At 42.2% G+C, this 20,442-nt stretch overlaps 1 protein-coding gene across 2 annotated transcripts in view; it reads right to left on the bottom strand.

Annotated features, from left to right (window-relative positions):
- The window catches only part of LOC111646645 (A disintegrin and metalloproteinase with thrombospondin motifs 2-like), a 108,101-nt gene that overhangs the window by 54,869 nt on the left and 32,790 nt on the right, over positions 1–20,442 (bottom strand). For both annotated transcript variants that reach the window (XM_087171035.1, XM_023396188.2), the window contains exon 3: positions 4,278–4,455. In XM_087171035.1, coding sequence (XP_087027161.1) covers positions 4,278–4,455 — 178 coding nt within the window. The remainder of the gene's footprint in view (positions 1–4,277; positions 4,456–20,442) is intronic.

Genomic DNA, 20,442 nt, shown 5'->3' with positions numbered 1-20,442 from the left:
GAGGCACGCTGTACCGAAAAGTGTCTGCTGGGACACCCTGTTACACACCGAGGATGAGTTCAGGCCATTTTTGAGTTGTGTACGTGTGCGTGCTCACATCTCTAAGTGCTTAAACATGAGTCTCCTCTTAAAACCCCTTGCACCATATGACTATCCTTGTGTCACACCAGCAGAGACAGAGCAGAGGGGAGCAAAAAGGGGGAGTGAAGCAAGAAAAAGAGAGAGAGGTAGAGACAGAGTGGGTTCTCGAGGGAGCCCCCTTCATTTTCTGGATGCGAGAGGCAGCCATTAAGCTACGGTGACTAGCACCACTGGCCTCTGTCTGACCTGCTTCAACTTCCTCTCAGCCCAGACTGAGGCTGATGCGTCATTGTATCAGCGCTGTGCAACGTGGCATGCACCAACAACACAGCAACACTCACCAAACAACTTCACGTCGACCCAGAACAATAAAACATAACAGAATACAGCAAAAACATACTAGAACGGCACAGAACAGCAGCGCCCGAGGCATAAAACAAATGCCGGCTTTGTGCAGATGCATGGGGTGCTGTGTACCTGCCTCTGTCCTCTGCCCAGTGTCAGCCCACCAGCTAATTGCAATGGCTTTGCCCCCTGAGGCTGCAGGGAGCATTTCTGCCTTGAGAACAATACAACTGAAATGTCAATGACAACAAGTCAGCTGCAAAGGACAACTGTTTTGTATCATAATTCTATAGCCTACTGTACATGACAGCGGAGAACAGGGCTGATGGATACCATGCTACCAAAACATAACATACGGCAGCCGGTCATGTTGCTTCTTGAGTGCTGAGAAGAGCATTTAGACAGGAAACAGTTATAAAAAAGATCCCTGGGTGAAATTTATGCATAATATTAAAGTGGGATTTAAGTTTAGGTAGCAGACTAGGTGACTAGGCGTTGTCCCCTGGACAAAACACTACTCCACCCTCACTGACCAACCTCAGAAAAAACAAGCAAAAAATAAACCAAAAACATGAAGTCATATCTGCTGACACCAGAGGACGAATGGGGGAAAACAAGATGAGAGTTTCTATGGGGCAAAAAGTAGCAAGTGACGCTAGACCCAGAGAAAAAGAGTAAAATTAGCAGAACAGAAAGACATTGATCAAAACCACAGATAAAAGAAGGAGATAAAATGAAATTGTAAAGGGGGAGGAAAAGACAGATTGAAGGATGGAGCTCTGTCCGCCCGGCTAAAAATGAATGGCAATCCTTCGTTTTCTATCGCTGCAGCGATTAATTGACGAATGTGCCACATTAATAATAAAGCTTGCTCTCTCCACTTAGGACATTGATTCACACCTCCTCAGCTTATGGTGTAAGAAACCGATCAATCTCGCTCTGTCTTCATCTCTCTTTCTCTCCTTCTTGAGCTCCTCTATTACCTTGCTAAATATAACTTCCTTACCTCTGTCTTTAGCCAGGAAATGAGTCCAACACTCAATAACTTGCTGTGAATTAAGCAGGCTTGGCGAAGGAGATCTCCAGAAATGATTGATTGATTATTAATTAATTCGCTAATTTCCCTGATTGATCTACAGAGAGTGACTGTCTGAGAAAGACAATATACGGGAGAGGAAAAGAATTTGATTTGGTTTTAACGGGGGGCGGGGGAGGGGGGGGGGGGGGGGGGGGCAGAGTGAGAAGGCAGGAGAATCTGTAATGTGCTTCCAATGTGTCCATGTGGCTGTGATATTAGTGATATGATGTAACAACTGGAAGGTAAACCTTATGTTTACATAATGTTGTGGTCTAGAATAGCCAAGACAAAAGATAAGAAGGAAAAGGAGAAGAGAAACGAAGAGAGAGATCCACATCAAATGCTACTGGGAGCAGCACATGCCTGCTTGTCTGTCTGTCCGTCAGTCTGCTTAGCCTTGAAAATCCCAGCAATCGAAGCCAGACGACCACAGAACTCATGCCCACGCCATACATGCACGCACACAGACACACACATACACACACACACACACTGAGGCCTGTTCTATCCTACGCTATTGATCTGCACCCCACTCTTCATTAGAAAGAAAGATTCAAAGGCAACAAGGAGCAGTGAGACGTGTTGTGTGTGTGTGTGTGTGTATGTGTGTGTGTGTGTGTGTGTTCAGAAGTGTAAATGTATGATCAAGGGAGTTGTGTAAGCTGCATGTGGTTACATCCTGTCTGTGAGTGAGTTTCCGTATAGGATTTTTTTTTTCTTCAGTTCAGTGTGTGTGTTCATGCTTACATGTGTGTGTGTGTGTGTGTGTGTGTGTGTGTGTGTGTATATGTGTGTGTGGATGTACTGCCAGGTATCAGTAACAGTGGGAGCAGATCTGTGTTACTCTAATGCAGTCTGTCCTCACTGGGTGTTCCTATGGAAACTCTCTCTCTCTTTCTGTATATTATTAGACATTCTTGAGTCAACTGCTCAGAATAGGAAGACACTGATCTCGTCTATCGCGATACACTCGTTATGAAGCGTTTCGACTCGCGTCTGTACAACGCGCTTCTTTGAGAATATTTTTGCTTTGGTGATTAGTTGAGATGCAGACTCTTGCACTGGTCGGGGTCACAATTGATTGACTCTTAGGCATCAGATCAGTCACAGTGATTGGACAGCCACTTCTACTGACACAAGCCTGAGGCATGCATTGCAGTAATATTTTTCCCAGCATGCCAAGTTCTTGACAGTACAGCTGACAATACTGAAAATGCCATTTTCCGGGAAGTTAACTTGCCTTCTTTCCTTTTTTTTTTTTCAATTTGTGTTTTGTACAATAATAAGATGTGGACATTTTATATAGTGTATACTCTGGGTCAACTGGTATGAGCCAAGATGTAGTACTTTCCAAATTAATGCAAACTTCTATGCCTGCTGTAATTATAATATCTCCCCACTTTATGTTCAATTGAGTGTCACAGTATATGCAACTGGTTTCTATGAAATGAGAGTCTTATTAGTTGTTGCAGTGGATCATATATGTTGCCCTCCATATTAGCCAATGACATTGCTCTTCTTCATCCTTGTTCATGAACATTAAATGTTGTCCCCAGGCTTTAGATGAATAAAAGATTGAAACATGTGTTACGGTGCTTTCTTACGTGTATATCTTACTGTAGGGAGTTACTGATGTAGAGAAGCAGCATTAAGTGCTTTTGAAGGTGCAACATTAGACTGAGAAATGTATAATTAAAGAGAGAGTTTTGGTGCTTCTTGTCCCTTGGGGTTATATAAAATAATAAATACATGCATATTCCAAACTTGCAAATCAATGATCAAAACTTCCTTCCTTTATTTTTGTGTTCAGCAAAGTAAAAAACACTGTTAGATAAATTTTGTTGATAAATTCGTTTAAAGTGCGAGGCGAGTGTGCGAACACCCTTTATCAGTCATATGACTTTTCATCGCCAGATTTTATTTTTCTTCATTTCATTGAAAATAAATAAGATTTTGGAGTAATACAAATTAAAACAGATGAAGAGATGACTTTTCATAATGACAACATAATTAATCTTGTGTGATCATGTTCAGACCTTGCGTATTAAAGCCTATTTGAATACACATTTATCCTGCTTCCCTCTAATCCTGGAGCCGACACGCTATGTCAAACTCTAAGTATTATGCTTCTTCTAAAATAATGGCCCTTCCTGTTGTTTCAGTTCATTTATTTCATCTGCAGAGTGGAAAATGGAGGCAGACGTGATGAGAAACCAAAGACTTGAGTGTTAGCTGTTAACTGTTAAAGCAGCCAAGGCAAGCGTATAAAAAAATTCAGAAGGTGTTACCTTACCAATCAAACATGTGTCTCCATATTTCACTCCTTTCTCGCTGGAAAATTAGTGCAGTGACAGGAGGATGCGTTTGAGTGTGTGTAGGTGTAATCTTTTTGACAGCAGGGTATGCTCACTGTGACTCGCTGTCTTTGCATACAATAGTTTGATATGATTATATAACCAGGTGTGTATGAGGGAAGAATGGTTTAATACTTGTCTATAGTTTATTTGAGAAGGAACGAGCACAGCCTGTGCAGTGTTGTAGGATTTACAGCAAAAAACAATAATGCTGACAAAAAGTCAAATTTGCAAGACTTGAAGAGAAATTTTCACACTTCTGTGGGTTTAAAATTGAAAGGGGAATGATCGGGGAATTAGCTTTCAGCTTGCAGTTTAAGTTGAAAAAACGGAAACGATTGAGCTGAAAGCTGCATGAGAAGCATCCCGTGAAGGATGTACAAAGGTGGAGGATGGAAGAGTGGAAGCCACAGACTGACCTCTGGAGTGGTAGTCTGCCGCCGTGCTGCTGATGGGCGCCTTCTTTACGGCTGAAGAGCGATAGACGATGTGTGTCCTTCCTCCTCCTCCCTCCTCCTCCTCCTCTTCTATCACTCCATCGCCCCTCTCCACCGGCTCGATAAAAAACTCCTCTTGCTCCGTCCTGATCATGCCAGCCTGAAAGAAAGTGTGGAAAATTAATTGGATGACATGAATATGAGTAGGTGAACTCTGGCATCATGTTCCCCACCTAACACCCAGCCCCTGCTCTTCCCTACTCCATCCATCCTCCTCTCTTGGTCTGACAGTTTATAGAAAGAAATAGCCCCTTGCTTTACTCCATTGCTGTTTTAGTGGCATGCTGGGAAAAACGAGAAGAGAAGAGGACAGCAGTGATCCCTTACAGCCCTGAAGAGGGTCAGAGTGACACCTGGCATCTAAAATGGCCAACACAAGAGCGAGGAGATGAGACTGTCCCACTCCTATCCTGAACTAACGCATTCTGTCAGGTAATTCCCCCGTCCACCTTACACACACACACACTCACACAAACACACATCAGCCATGCACAAATGCAAGCTCACAGGGAGAGGGGGGTGAGGAGGAAGCCTGAAAGAGATGGAGAGATGGAGAGAAGTAAAGAAGCGTGCATACAGAACACACACGCAAAAAGGAGTTGCGTGCACATACACGGGAAAAACAGGCACTGGGAAAATTGCCCGTCACTCTCTCTTATTCCATCTGTCTGTTTAAGACAACTGGTAATTACCAAGGCAACGCACTGCTGTAGAGGAAAGCCATGGGGGAGAACACACAGAGAGGATAGTGAGGCTTTGGAGAGGAAGATTGCAAAAGAAAGAGAGTGATAAATGAAGAAGAAAGAGGACATCGATACGATCAGTGCTTCTCCCTTCCACTCTGACAGGAGAAGGAAAGGGATGATGAGCAAGTTGAAGAGAAGAAAGTCAGCAGATGATAAAAAAAAAAAAAATACAGTATACATTACAAAAGAACGTGTGATGAAAAGCTGAGTGTGGACTGCACTGCACAGAATCTTGCAGAAAGACATGGAAGCTGGGAGTCAGAAAACTCAAGCTACAAATGACTGACTGTAATAGTCTGTATAAGTACAGTCATGCTTCAGCCTCTAGGCATATTTCAGAAATAGAAAACTGTATGTCTGGAGTGCAACATTCAAATCTCCATTTAACCTCCTTAACCTATTATACTGAATATTTTGTCATTTTATTTCTACATATTTTATTTCTACTACTGATAATTTATGCCTGTCCCTGTGTCCTGGAGGAGGGATCCCTCCTCTGTTCCTCTACTTAAAGGCTTTCCCTTTTTGTGAAAAGTTTTTTCCTCCTCCAAACCAAGTGATTAAAGAGGGTGTTTTATGTTGCTAAGATAGTGAAACCGTCTAAGACCAATTTATGCTATATTTTGGACTACATTAGAGAGGCCGAGAGAGCCCAACACACTGCAGCCTCAGTGAAACACATGACAACAAACAAAACACAAGCCAATTAACAAACACATCCACCAATCTGACAACGTACCGTACGCTATATGCAACATGCAGACACAAGCAAATAGAGAAACACTGCAAATTGTACACAACTGAGCTGAGATGAACACCATATACGATTCTGTGGTAAATGAAAAACTGATGAGTTAATAAATAATTTGTTAAATCAGCTACAATCAATACTTAATAAAATGTAAACAAATGTGTATCACATGACTATTTGTGTGTTAAATAGAAATGAACCCATTAGAATTAACACCCACACCTGCAGTTCTCATCAGCTTTATGTAAAAGGACTTAACGTCTCTCAGTTTGTTGTTTTGGTTTTACGACCTGCAACTTCACTGTTTTGGTTCAGTCTCACTGCTCTCATCAATCTCATTTCCAGACGCAGCAGGAAGCTGTTGTCAACAACAACAAAAAAAACTCTGATATTCCCACTGTACACGATGTGCACATCACCAAACAGGAGACAGACAGTAAGTTAGTGACTGGGTGCTGAACATAGTGATGCATATGGCAGCTAAAGAGCTAAAAAGGAGAATGACTCCCTACATTTCTTGGGTGGCCAGAGTAACAGCTCTACAGGAATGCGGATGTTGTTTGACATATCAACTTAAGGGTGACGATATGTCATTGCTGTGTTCACAATTTGTTTTTTGCTTTGTGGCCAGAAAAGTCAGTTACTGGAGGTTTAAAGGCGAACGCTAGATTTATAAACATATCCCAAATACTGTAATCACACAATCAGAATGTTAAAACTAAAATAAACCTTGGCAGCTTATTGGGTCAGTGTATTCATCAGTTTTTATTGTGCTCAGGAAATTTTCACTGTGTTTTGTATGACTTGAATTTTAACTTTCAGTTATTGCAGCGCATTTCTTTATGTGTACATGTTGTCCAACTGGTGAATGTGTTTCTTAACTTGTTTGTGCGTTCCTTATTTATGTTTTCTTTTTTAACTGCTACCTAAAGTGTCAAACTGTTAATGATGTTTTATCATTTGCTTTTCCATTTGTCTATTTGCAAGTGTTTTCTGAAGTTCCACTGAGTTGAGATCTCTCAAACACAAGACTACGAAAATGAAATTGATTTAACGACAATGTAAGAAAACAGATATACTGCATATACTGGGCATTATTTTTTTGACTTTATCTCAGGGGCCGACTGTGTGAAGTGCAGTCATGAAAGAAGTCATTTCACTGGCCACGTCTGTATCCATAATGTCTCTATCATCCATGGTAAAGCACCTTGTGTGGAGCCTGAATGTAACAAAACTGAGCGCAGTTTTAATTTATGAAAGCACCCCGGCTATATTCTTTTGTGGATACGAGTATGCATAACTCTTATTGAATCCTTTGAGCGCTAAATAAAATTGAGTTTAAGAATTTGCATGCTCCTTGAATACCCCTGACAGGCTGATTTGAAAGGAGCTGGATATTAACAAAAGTGGCCCCTCAGAAATAAAAAGGTTTCCTTTTCTTGCCTTTACTCTCGTCCTCTCCCATTCTCCTATCTCTCTCTCCCTGTCAGTCTAAGGCTTCGGTCCCGGAAGGATGTCGACAAGCCACTGACCTGCCCTCTCTCTCTCTCTCTCTCTCCTTCTCTCCCTTTCTCACTCCACCTCTCTCTCTCTCTTCTCATCCCTCCATTTCCCGGAGCCGTGGTGCGGCATTCCGATCGGAGCTGATGGATCCGCGATGGTGCATGCATTCCCACTCCAGAATACCAAGCAGAGGGGAGAGGAGAGCAGTGTCAAAAAAAAAAGATGACATGTGGGACTGGGAGACATGGTTGGATCGATCAGAGCCGGCATAGTGGGGGCGGAGGGTTAGAGAGAAGGGAAGGTGCGAGGGAGCCGAAGAACTGGACACGTCCTTTGAAAAGCCGGAGTGAATAAAGCATCAAAGCGTCTGCACACATTTCCATAGTGAGAAGCATTGTCTTCATCTCCTCTAAAGCAGAAGCGGCCAAGTCCTAGTGGAGGGGATTACAGGGAGGCTTGTCCAAACACTGTGTCCAGAACAAGTGAGAGAAATTCAGATTCATCGGCAGTACACTACCAGCCTTAATGTGCCGACATGAGTTAGGTTATTCAAAGACAGGGTTGAGGGCCACAGGTGAAGATCAAGCACATAGTTGGTAGGGGTGTAATGCAAAGCTTCTAACTGTCTCTGGGTGTGTTTATTTCCTGGATAAACCCAAGACGTAGGAAGGAATTAACAATAGAATTAACAAAATAACATCTTTTGGTGTGTTTTAATAAATCAAGTGAAGAGGGAAAACAATAAATAAAAAATAAATAAAAAGAATAAATTACTGCAAAAATTCAAATGATGTTTGAAAGTGTTCTAAATGTACTATTTGTGTTCATATCCGAATAGTGTATTCATATTAGATTACATCCCTAATCAGGCTCTTAGAGGTGTACAGGTTTGAGTAGTTCAATAGGTCTGGTGTATCTTGGCTGAAGGTGATCCCACACATGAACGTATCCTGTGTTTTCACATGATTGTTCACCTGCTACTACAAAATATGTTAGTCTTCAATCATGAATTCTTCTTCAGGGATTTGCTGTGGCATCAGGTTCCTTGCTAGTTGCTGCTCTCCTATTACAGTAAAGTCATTGTGCTCCTTTGGGTGATGAGCCTGAAAAGGTTTTTATGAGGTTAGATGTGTTAAAATTTAGCATATTATCCCCCACTTCACCCTCGTGAGACATTTAAATCTGACACAGTTGCTCTCTGCATCTTGATGTCACCCACAGTGATTATAAAAGATTTTTACTTCACACACAATATGCGTCACTGCACATCTGGCTGAAAAGGTCATGGCGGAGAATCTTCTCCATTATTCTATTATCTACTTCAGTGTTTCGGGGTTTATGTCTGCTTGCCACCACAACAACGGATCATTTGCACACAGTCAAGGCAACATAGACTGTAAACAACATTGTGATGGAAAAAAAAAATACCACCTGTTGGATCGCTTCTTAGTACAGCCATGATCTCTGCATTAAATGCTAATAATGCCAAAGTGATACTTTTAGGAAATTTTATATGAATTATATTAAAGTATATTATGTCAAAATAATCCACCAACATTTTCAGTTTTGAAATGAAAAGTGTCCATAGAAAAGTCTGTGCAACTGGAGCAAGTGTTGTGGTTAGAAAAACTTTTGTTTAGATTTTCAAATATTATAGTTCATTACTTTCACTAGTACAAACGAAAATGTATTCACCTCTATTGTATTAGGGTGGTGGCTAGATACCAGTCTGGACTAAGCTCAGAAATAAATTGCCACCATAAGGAATACTGATGTAAATTACATTGAGTCATTTATCATCAAGATTAAAGCAGGGAAAACATTAGCACATTAGCAACCTGCACCAGCCACACATGCTTACAGCTCAACACATACAACTGGGATAATTACTGTCACAGCCAATGAGATGGTGACACTAACCACAACCCTCCCTCTGAGACCTGAAGCCCCTCGGCAGGCTCCAAATCTGGATCCTACACACCGAGTGTCCAGTTACAACAGGAGGATCCTCTGTGTTTGAAGGCACACCGAGCTCTATTTGAAGATCTGAAAGGAGTAACTGGAGTCCTGGGTAAGTGTCCTGAGGGGCACGTGAGAGAGATGAGTAGAGGAAAAGCAGTGTTGGAGTGGAAGAGCGGATGTTGTGGTGAGGATCAAAGTCACACCCGGTCGGGGCCCTTCAGCTCAGTCCAGCGCAGGCAGTCGGTGCATGTATGTTTGATCTGGTGTCACTATGTGTGTATGTGTGTGTTTGATCTGATTCATAACCCCTGCTACCACCACCTAACTGCACACACAGTTGCATGCATGCATCCACGAGGCAGGCAGGACAGACACAGTCACACAAACACACATCCACGCACAAATATAGCTTTGATAGTGACTCACTCATACAGTGTAACCCTCCAATTCATTCACTCTTTGAGTCATAAGAAAATCAGGCTTGTACAATAGTAAGGCTGATTTGAAAAATTAGACACACTTCTGAGAGAGAGAGAGAGAGAGATTAAAAGGACACGTCACTGCAAATATAAACAGCGTTTTATTTAATCGCATCAGCGGCAAATTATACCTTTATGGTTCCCCGCCAAGCTCAGAGAAAGCCAAGATTTGTGTTTGGATTTTAAATATGGCTCTGGCAAAAATGTAGATTTATATGAAATTTATGAAGGTGGCATGAAGCAAAGCTATTTAAAACATTCAGGGAAGCTAAATATATAAGACATTTATGACCCCTTGGCAAACCTTTCCTCTCTGCTGCTTCACTCTGGCAGGAGAAAAGGTAGAGGACAGAAGGAGCAGGAAGAGGGAGAGAACCGCAATTAAGGTTAAGTATTAAGACAGATTCATTAAGTGAATTAAATTATTTGCTAATGTCCTGAAGATCGAGGCGATTGCCTAATTATGTTAATCAGAGATATGCACGGAGGATGAGGAGACTAAATCTGATCCAGCAAACAAACTTTTTCAAATGTAAACATGTCGGAGGCCTTCCTTCATGTAGCGTCTCATACCGTTTTCTGCTCTGTCCTCTGTCAGCTGCACAAACACTGACGCGCGCACACACACACATACGCATGCTCACACACACTGACAGGTTGTGTGTGTTTATGTGTGTGAGAAGAATCCAGATGCCAGTGCGATTTAAGCCGCGCAGGACTTAGCGATGCAGCCCCATCCCTGTCACCCTGCTCAGCTCATTACATAGAGTGGTTTCTAAAAATGGTCACTAAAAAAAAAAAACACACCCCTACACGACCTCACATACATACACATACATGTCACCCTCTATTTCTTTTTCCCTGCTTTCTCCACCTCATTTGCAAATTGTTCATCTTTGACCTACATTTTTGATCACAGTATGTCAGCCAAAATACACACACACACACACACACACACACACACACACACACACACACACACACACACACACACACACTCATACACTAACACACAGTGTCTGGGTCATTCCAGGTTTTAACTCTCCACTCAGGCACATACTGTCTGTGAGTCCTGAAAGAAGAAGGGGGGACTGTTAAAGTGAAGCAGTTAAAGGAAGGAGGAGGATGAGACATCAATAAACAGGAAAGACCCTCTGTGAATCCTCCACAATGTCACAGTTATCTCCACAACCATCTTCCATCTCATGAGTCTGACCCCCTTCTGAACCTCAATGCTATTTTCACTCTTCCTTTATCTCCTTTCCCTCTTTGCTGCCATATAATTTTCTTCTCCATCACTTTTTTCTTTTTTCTACTCTTTTCCATTTTGCTTTGTTTCTCCCTCATTTTTTAGTTTGACTGCAATAGTGAGGCAGCCTTATAAATGCATGTCGCTGACTGACTGACAGACTGACTGAACATGAAGTTACACCATTGGTCAGCTGAATGCCACATGTTGGAGTTAGTGTTGGTCGATGCTTTTTCAAAATGATTTGGTGTAAACAAGCAGTGTTGACAACTTAGTGCCTTTGTCGATGCTTTAACAGGCTATTCAGACCCCTTTAGCAGCTTTGTAATTTAGAAAAAAAAAAAAAGAAGCACCTATAGTCACAAATCTAGCTTCTTGGACAAACATCACTACTCTCCGTAGAAGAGAGTTGGCAGTGTTACACTACGAGCACGAGGTAGGGATTTGCCTTCACAGGCACACCTCTCTATGCTGACCACACGGCAGCTGATGTGAATGAGCTTCTAACTTTCTCTCTGAATGATCATTTTACAAGTATATATATCCAAAATCATAGCATAGACGTTGTCTTTATCTTATGTTTATGGTGATTATGTCAGATGACGTCGCAGCTATAAAACTTTAGCAGCAGAATAGCAGGAAATGGCTTGGAAGTGACTCCTGGTTAACATGTTGTCTTAATTAGTCATGTTTTTGTTTCATACTTCCACTGTCTGATAACAGAAACAGAAAACCTGTACATGATAACAACTTCATTGGAAAACCTTTGTATTAAAACACTATCTGTGAGCACAGAGAGCAGGAAAGAAGTAAACAGATAAAGGGCTGAAACCGGCTGACACGGGGAAGAATGCAAATAGCCCATGAAGCAGTCAAGTCATACACTAAGTTTTGATCTCGTCTTTTCTTCTTACAATTCCATTAGTTTTACCATCCTCCCTTACTCCACCTCTTTTCCATAATACTAAGCGGTAGCGGCACTCTAATGTGTGAGAGTGAAGACACGGCCAGGTGTTGGAAAAAGACGACAGACAAGAGAGAACAAAACGCAGGCCATATTATTTAAACATACACTGGATGGCACGAGCCTAAGAATAGCAGCAGTAAGCCAAACCTGGTCATCCTGCCCGCATGATATGTGGAAATTTTGGTTCAGGGCGAGAGCGTTGACACAGACAGAAATACAGTCACTGACAGTCTGGCAGACAGACCGAGAGACAGAGTGCCAGCCAGGCAGGCAGTTTGCAAAGGAGGCTGCCTCAGTATCCCGTTCTCGCTTTCTCTCTCTCTCCCAATTCCTGTTGTTATTCATCAGGACAGAAGCTCCCTCCCTCTGTTTTCTGTCCAAACAGAGATTATGAATCAGCAGTATGAGGAAGGGAGAAGGAGAAGATACAGAGACAGAATGAGCAGAGCAGTTAAAGCAGAAGAAATGACCAGCTGGGAAGAAGTGATGGGGGAAAGGAACCAGTAGGTAAAAATGAGACAATTTGAAAGTGACACATGAAAAATAAAAAAAGTGTTAAGATGAACTTTATGGGGAAAAGCTGAAAGAAATTCTAGGGTACCACGCAAGGAGAAAAAGAGAATTTACAAAATACAGTGAAATTTACTCCATAATCAGCTCAGCACTGGAATAAAGCAAAGGTCCTCCTCCTCCTCCTCATCCTCCCTTGTTGTTCTTCTCTCTGTCTCACCCTTCCCTTCTTTCCTCGCAGCAGTCTGACAGATTTCCTAGCCAGCCAAATGTTCTTGGCCTGGCCAAGATGGAGGAATCGGGGACGAATGTGGGGAATGTTTACACGATCCACACTTGGTCTCCACTGTTTTCTTTTCACAGTGTGGCTCAGGTATTAGCAGAAGGCCTGTACTTTCTTAACAGGGTGGCAGGTTTGCTGCAGAGGGCCCACAGGCTGTATATCATAAAACTGATACGTTGTTGGATCAAACTTAGTTCAACCCCGCAGGAAGGTTCATTCCAATCATGAGCTGTTGCGCGGAGAGTCGTGATCTTGTGTTACATTTACAGCATCCCCAACAATAAGTGCCATCATTAATGAAAGCTCAGAACTCCAAACAGACCCTTGGGCAGTGCACCAACGGCAGTCTCTGAGGAAATGCCTGCCTATAGGGCTCGGTGTTTGTCTAAGCCTTGGAAATCCTAATTTTACCTTGTGCAAATTAGAGAAGTAGATCTCCAAGATAAAAGTGCTGAGACATATTCAGGAGGCTGTAACAATCAGTTCTGCATTCACTTTACAGGTTTAAGTGATTTCTACTATTCACATATGATCCCCGTAGATACGGACCATGAAGGCAGACAACTATAGAATACTAAAGTTTGACTTCCATTAGTGTCATTGTAACTTAAAGGAATATTATTATTATCATTATGGTTACTATTATGTTCTTATCTACCTGTACATTGAGGGTTTGAGTAGATAGATCAGGGGGAAAATTGTGGATATTTGTCAGAAAGAAAAATGAAAGAAATCCAATTTATTGCTCAGCACAACTAGTTTGTAAGTGACAAGGCTGACACACTGTAGTGGACTGGAGGTTAATCTTTACAGATCTTCTATCTTTTGTGTGCTCTCTGCGATCACTGTGTTTATGCCAGCGCATTCACACTTACTCTCAGACACAAACACACACACAAAGCACCAGCCAAGCACCCATCAACCCCTCTTACCGGCCCAGCCCAGCCATCGATCAGTGTGTGTGTGTGTGTGTGTGAGTGAGTGTGTGTGTGTGTGTGTGTGTGTGTGTGTGTGTGTGTGTGTGTGTCTTTGTGCGTGTAGTCTTCCGGATTGATGAATGACCCCGATTAGTGGCAACTGACCGCTCTGTGATTGCAATCTAAGTGCACCAGAACAGCTGTTTTCAGAGCAGTGTTGTCTAAAGCAGTCTGTCATTAATATAACAGCATTTTAATGAATTACTAACCAAACACAGGCCTGGGATCTGCTGGCCAGTAATAATTACACTGCTACACCTGTAAATTTTGAGTAGGTCAGTGGAAAAATATGACATTTTGATGTTATCTGTATTTTATATATGTGTTCAAAAATGAAAGAATTTGTTGTCATTTGTGTTTAAAAAACAACTAAACGGAACAGCGTTCTCAGATCTCTCCATACTCGGTCCATTACAGTTGTTTGGATAAGCTGTCAGTTTGGATTGTTGGAATGTGGATAAATGATGTTTGTCTGTATGATCAAGACTCTGCGCTAAAACAATAAACCTGCTTTTTTTCCTCTCACTTTCAAGAAATCCCTCCATCTCACTTGTCGCTCCCCTTCTGTTTCACTCTTCTTTCCACCCTCCTGACCCTCAGTCCTAGCGACCCCTCCCTGATGCTGACAGTCAGACACGCACGCACACACACGCACACACACGCACACGCAGATCCACGCTCAGATCCACACCCATCCTCATCCTTATTTCTACTCTATCGCTGTATCTCCACATCTATTGGGTATACCTGTAACCTAGCAACAGAGCAGAGCGAAGACCCTCCTCTACCTGCTCACTGCGCTGACTGCTGGAGCTGACAGCCAATCAAAGAGTCTCAGGGCAGCAACAAGAGCCAATAAAATGCTTACTATGACAGGGAGTTGCCCCCCTGCACTCCACGCTTTTGACCCCACATATGGCCAAAAGAAATGAGCCTGTGCGCGCACATGCACATGTAACACACACACACACACTACGTCAAACAGCCGCACACACACAACCGCAAGTCTCTTGAGGCCACCAGGAGAGATCACAGGATTGGGCTGACTTGCCTGTTGAATTCATAGCAACCGATCCTTCATTAGCAGAGTGAGAAAAGCTACCTGTGGAAACACATTAGATGTGTGTGTGTGTGTGTGTGTGTGTGTGGATGAGTGTAACTGTTGATGAAAAACTATGCTGCCACAAAAGTGCTCAAGACCTGCAGAAAATGCACAACCTAATGCTACGTGAAATGTACTTCATATCAGAACAAGATCTCCCTGTAAAACCAGTTCATTCTGTACTGTCAGCCGATGTTGCTCCTCTGTTGGAGAGCTACCGACATCACGGACTAATCAAATATGTCCTCTCTGTTCTGTCTCTTTGACCACTGCTGACTACTTCTTGATTTATTTCTCTCTGCATGTGGTGATGAATGAATTGTGTGATGGTAAAAGTGTATGACTAGTGGCTTCCTGCTGTACTGTTGTGTTAAAAAAAAAAAAAAAAAAAAATCAACACGTGCCTGTCCATGGGCTTGGTGTTGCTATGTGCTCATATAACATCAAGACCTGCTGTGTTCAAAGTCTCAATGTCTCCATGCAACTATGCACTCTCTCCCTTCCATGCAATAATGTCCATGCAATTATTATGCAGTTAATATTCACATTAATTCTGCTGAGGCTAGGATACGACTGATATATTAAAACATCTATATCACAGATATTAAGTGCTTCATGTCTTTCATACAAATAAATTAAAGAAATCAGAAATTATCCAAATCTTTACTATTCTCCTTCCTTCAGGTATCGTTTTGCATGTATTTTGGTAATATTGACGCAAATTACTGCAACTGGAAAAAAAAGAAATCATGATAATAATCTAAGGGAGAAATGTTTCACTTCCTCTGTGCTGAAACCAAGCAACAGATGCTGAGTGTGTCAGTAAAGGGCCGTTTTCTTTCAGTTTTTCCTAACCAGCTCAGAGCTGGATAAGTTAGCAGCACTGACGTTCTCTGCAAGCTTTAAACAAACTAGAGGCAGCACATCAGCAAAAGCTGGGTGCTAAAACCTTTACCTTAATTAATGGCTGCTCGCCATTAAACACTCTCACACTATAAGATCCTCAGGCAGGGAATTTTTGGCTGTGTCACAATCGTTAATCGTTTAAGTCTAGACAAAAAAAAAAAAAAAGGTCCTCACATTTTCACAGAACCCAAGGTGACGTCTTCAAAATGTTTGTTTTCTCCAAACAACACTCCAAGAGTCAAACATTTTCAATTCACTATCATAGAAGAAAGAGAAGCAGCAAATCCTTCATCTGAGAAGCAGACACCAGACCACCTTTGACATTCCTGGTTACAAAAAGAGTGAAATGATTAATCAGTTATTAAAATAGTTGCAGATCTTGACTAATGACTAACCGTTGCTGCTCTAGATGCCACACAGATGAGATTTTCTCCCCTCTTTCATCTCCCTCTATATTTTCCGCTAACCTCTCTCTTTGCCTCCTGCTTCTTTTATTTTCACATTCTTTTCCACTGGAATCTGTCAAAACAACACAAAAGTGGGTAGGGGTGGAAGGCAACATAGAGGAAGAGAGTCCCTTGACTACCTTTGAATTGTAAGAGCTCCCTCTCTTGCTGTGTCGATGGCTCCAGTTGTACTCCTTCTGTGTGGAGCGATCAAAGCGGCAAATTTATGAGAATTAATCAGACTGTTCTTGGATAGATGGAGAGGGAGAAGAAAGATAGAGAGAAAAGAGATGGGGAAAAGGGAGCGGTGCCCCAGTCCACACAAAACTGTGTTCATCTGCACTTGTGGAAATATGATCAACTCACTAGTGGATGAAAATAATCAGCGTTTAAGTGAAATCAGATGAGCAAACTTCCCATTCCCACTGACATGGACATCTTTTATCTTTTTACAAAAACATTTTCATGTTTCCAACAAAAAAGACCTCTAGCTAGTATTCCAAGAATTCCAGGTATGAAGTCCATTGTAGCTTCATATGAACCACTGTGTGTGTGTGTGTACGTGTATGTGCGCGTGTGTGTGTGTGTGTATGTGTGTGTGTGTGTGTGTGTGTGGTAGTGCTGATGAGGTGAGAAGGCCGGATGAAGGTAAACTGAGAATTTACAAAGTTGGGAAGCATTTACAAATACTACAGTACCCATGAGCCCCTGCTGATATGGAAAAGAAGCAAGTCAGTGGCCTGAATCAGAGTGGCACACGTCCAGCCACAGATGCTGAATTCACCCACAAATATGAAAATTAAAAGCAAACTGTTTTCTGCTGTGTATTATTTAGCCTGTAGCTGCCGTTAGTAGTTCATGTGGCAGAATTTTAAGCTGGGTTATTGGATGTTTCTTACCGAAATGCACCCTGGGAATAATAGTTAACTTAAAGTTAAGTTTTTATATACACAGATTTTTGTGCCTTTGACTTTTTTTTAATAATGCAAATGTTGATCTTTTTAACTGAAGGTTCAATCAGGAGAGTTACATGCCAATACAAGCTGTATGTAAGCGTGAGTGCTGAGGCATATATCATTGTCAATGGGAAGAAATTATTTTGATGTTTACTTAAAGAGCCAGCAGGGTCTGGTGCGATGCAATGCAGCATCCTTCAAAATGCTACAGCCCGTGGTAACAGCAACACATGTGGGACTATGTTGGACGAGTGTCTGCATAAAATTTGGTTATAACATTAAATGTTTGTGATAGTTGCGACTCTATAGTCTATATCATAGTTCTGCTGTAGTTGTAGTTTTAATAATGTTGAATAAATTACAGCAGGGGCACAATCTCAGTAATATTTCTGTAATATTTCAACAGTGTCTGTTACCTGTCCAGTATCTATCCAACAGTAGTCCTGTAGCAGGATTATAAATCTTTACGCAATGATCAATTTATAGACCAGCCTTATGGAGAAATATTCCTATACTACTTGCCACACTTTTTATTTGATGTACTCCGTTACATGACATTATTATCTCTCGGGTTATTTCTGCAGATAATCTTTCCTGCCCGTGTCACTTCAGCTTAGTGGAAACTTATTTCCGTCACTGTGGGGATGAAAATTTTTTCACTCATAGCTCTGGCTGTGGCTTGAACTGAACCCAAACACAACCTTACATGAAAGCAAGAAAAATAATGACACTGAGGAGGCAAAACAGAGGCCACCCAAAGTTTACAAATGTATACAATTTGTGTTGTATTGTTGAAAAAAATGACCCCCCTTGTCTCTTACTTAATTTACTAATTTCATTTGCTGGTATCTCCTCAAATTACTGCATTGATAAAGACCAAAAACAGTCTGTTTCAATGCTTCTTTTGCAAAACCATGACAACTCCATGCAAGTGCAAGGATGAGAGCCAAGGTCCACTATGTATACTTGATTGGTTGCGGATGATCAGTGTTTGGAGCCTTCAGCAGCAAACAATGGGAGTGTCAGTGAACTGAGGCCACAAGAACCATAGACCTTCTTTATTCTCTGCCTAACGCAGCCTTTATTTATCTCTTGCTTTCATTGTTATTGTAGAGCTTCCAATATGAATAAGTGCTTATAGACATTAACTAGAATCTATGAATACACATGTGAAATAGAATGAAAGATAAACCACCTTTTATGGGCAAAAGTCTGCACCTTATTCAAGTGCGAATCTGTGCGCAAAGAATAATTCTCCTGCATGTGACCTGATGACTCTGTATGTGCAGCAACCAGCCAACACTGTGTGTGTGGGGAGGAAAGACCTGGTCAATCGTGGAAAACTATAGAGAAGACCAAGCAGAAAGAAGGATTTTCCTGACAGTGAGTACCAAACTGTATGAACAGCCTCTACATCACTCGAAAACTTACTTAGCTTTATGTTCACACATCTGCCACAAAATCACAGAAGGTGAGAGAAGACGTATGCAGTTTACACTGATAGCAGTTGCAGGTTTACAATTCGAAATTCTTGGTGATTTTTGAAGCAATGGGTCATTGCGTTCAGACAGAGGTGGAGGAATGCAGTCTAACGCTAAACCCCGATAGCGTTGAGGCCCTAGCCACACAATAACGTATAGTTAATGATGTGCTCCTTGGCCTTGGAAGTTACAAGTGGGAACAAATCCAGATTACATCATCTGGATCTGCACCAAATTGTACAATGTCAAAGATCTCAACACCATAAATATGTCTGATTTTTTACATCAAGATTCATACATTATTTCCTGAGAAACTAATGACAGTGGTGAAAAATCTAATCTCGCAATGTTAAGGAAAGTGATGAAAAATTCCTGGATCCACCCATTTAACTAGATCTACATCAAAATTTAATGGGTTCTTCCCTGGTCCATGCCCCATCCCTCCTCCAAGTTTAGTGCAAATCGGTTCAGCGCTTTTTGTGTAATCCTGCTGAAGTGTCAGCGCTACCACCAGAGGGCGACACTGTGGTGTTCCAGGCTCGTAGGAACTCAGTGGGCAGCGAGGTCTGTCTGGTGGGCAGAACAGAGAGAGGTAGACAGAGACGGGGGGAGAAGAGGCAGAATGTGTGTGGGAGAGAAAAAACACTAAACAGAAGGTGAGGCGAGACAACTGAGTGGGGGGCCATGAGACTGAGATGTACTCAGAAGGAGTATATGTGTGTGTGTGTGTGCGATTTTGTGTGTGGCTTGTGTATGAGATCTTGCATAAGCGCAGGTGTCAGCAGGTGCATGCAAGCACTAATACGAAGTGGTGCATTGGCATCTGTGTGTGTGTGTGTGTGTGTGTGTGTGTGTGTGTGTGTGTGTGTGTGTGTTTGTGTGCCTAAGGACAATACTGCTCCCTCATTACCAAACTGTTTCCTCCAGTGCAGCACTAATGAGGAGTCTCACTGTCACCATGGTAATCAAGGTCAAGCCTAGGCCAACACACAAACAGACACACACAAAAGCAGACCTTCACACACGCCACAGCGTGCATGTGCGTGCACGTGCAGAGCTGGAATTGGTGACACATCTACAGTGGCCTCACTTTATGTATTTACACCAAAAAAGAAAGATGGAGACAATGTCAAAAACAAGAGGTAAATGGGTGGAGTTTTGTAGGATCCCACATGATCCCAGCAGGTTCAGGATGTGGGTGTGATGTTATGTTCCTCCTGTCTCCTCCTCCTCCTCATCCTCTTCTTTATGTGAGATGAAGATAAATAGAAAGAAAGAACATGAGGGAGAGGATGCATGCATGGAGGCAGGTAGAGTCAGGTAGAAAACGAGGAACAGACAAAGAGGCATAAGCATGAGACAAAAGAAGGGGAGGGAGAGGAAGGCAGGGTGTAATATACAGGGGAACAAGGCTTGGGGGGGCGGGGGGGGGGGGCGAGGAGAAAGAGAGGGAGGAGTAATTAAATGAAAATAGCAAGACTTAGCTCTTTAGTCTCATCCCTCAAGACCGGCCTGACACTGCTACATCTAGCTAATGTCATAGCAACAGGGAGAAGGAAAGTCTAATGGGTGCGGCACAGAGAAGAGGAGTAAAGAGCAGGTACACGCGAGAAAGAGGAGGTAAGGGAGGAAGAAAGTAAGGAGGGAAGGGTGAAACTGAGAGAAAGATGAACACTGCAGAGTCAAGGGCAGAGGCATTGGGCTAGGAGTGATGGGAATGATATAAACATGGAGGAAAGGGAATGAAACAGGAGGGAGGATGTGCAGAG

Source organism: Seriola lalandi, unplaced genomic scaffold (genome assembly GCF_002814215.2).
Source record: "Seriola lalandi dorsalis isolate HSWRI2012SDOR001 ecotype SW California unplaced genomic scaffold, Sedor1 jcf7180002054973, whole genome shotgun sequence".
Taxonomy (NCBI): Eukaryota; Metazoa; Chordata; class Actinopteri; order Carangiformes; family Carangidae; genus Seriola; species Seriola lalandi.
The sequence above is the reverse complement of the archived record's forward strand: the minus strand, read 5'-3'. Positions and strand labels throughout refer to the sequence as shown.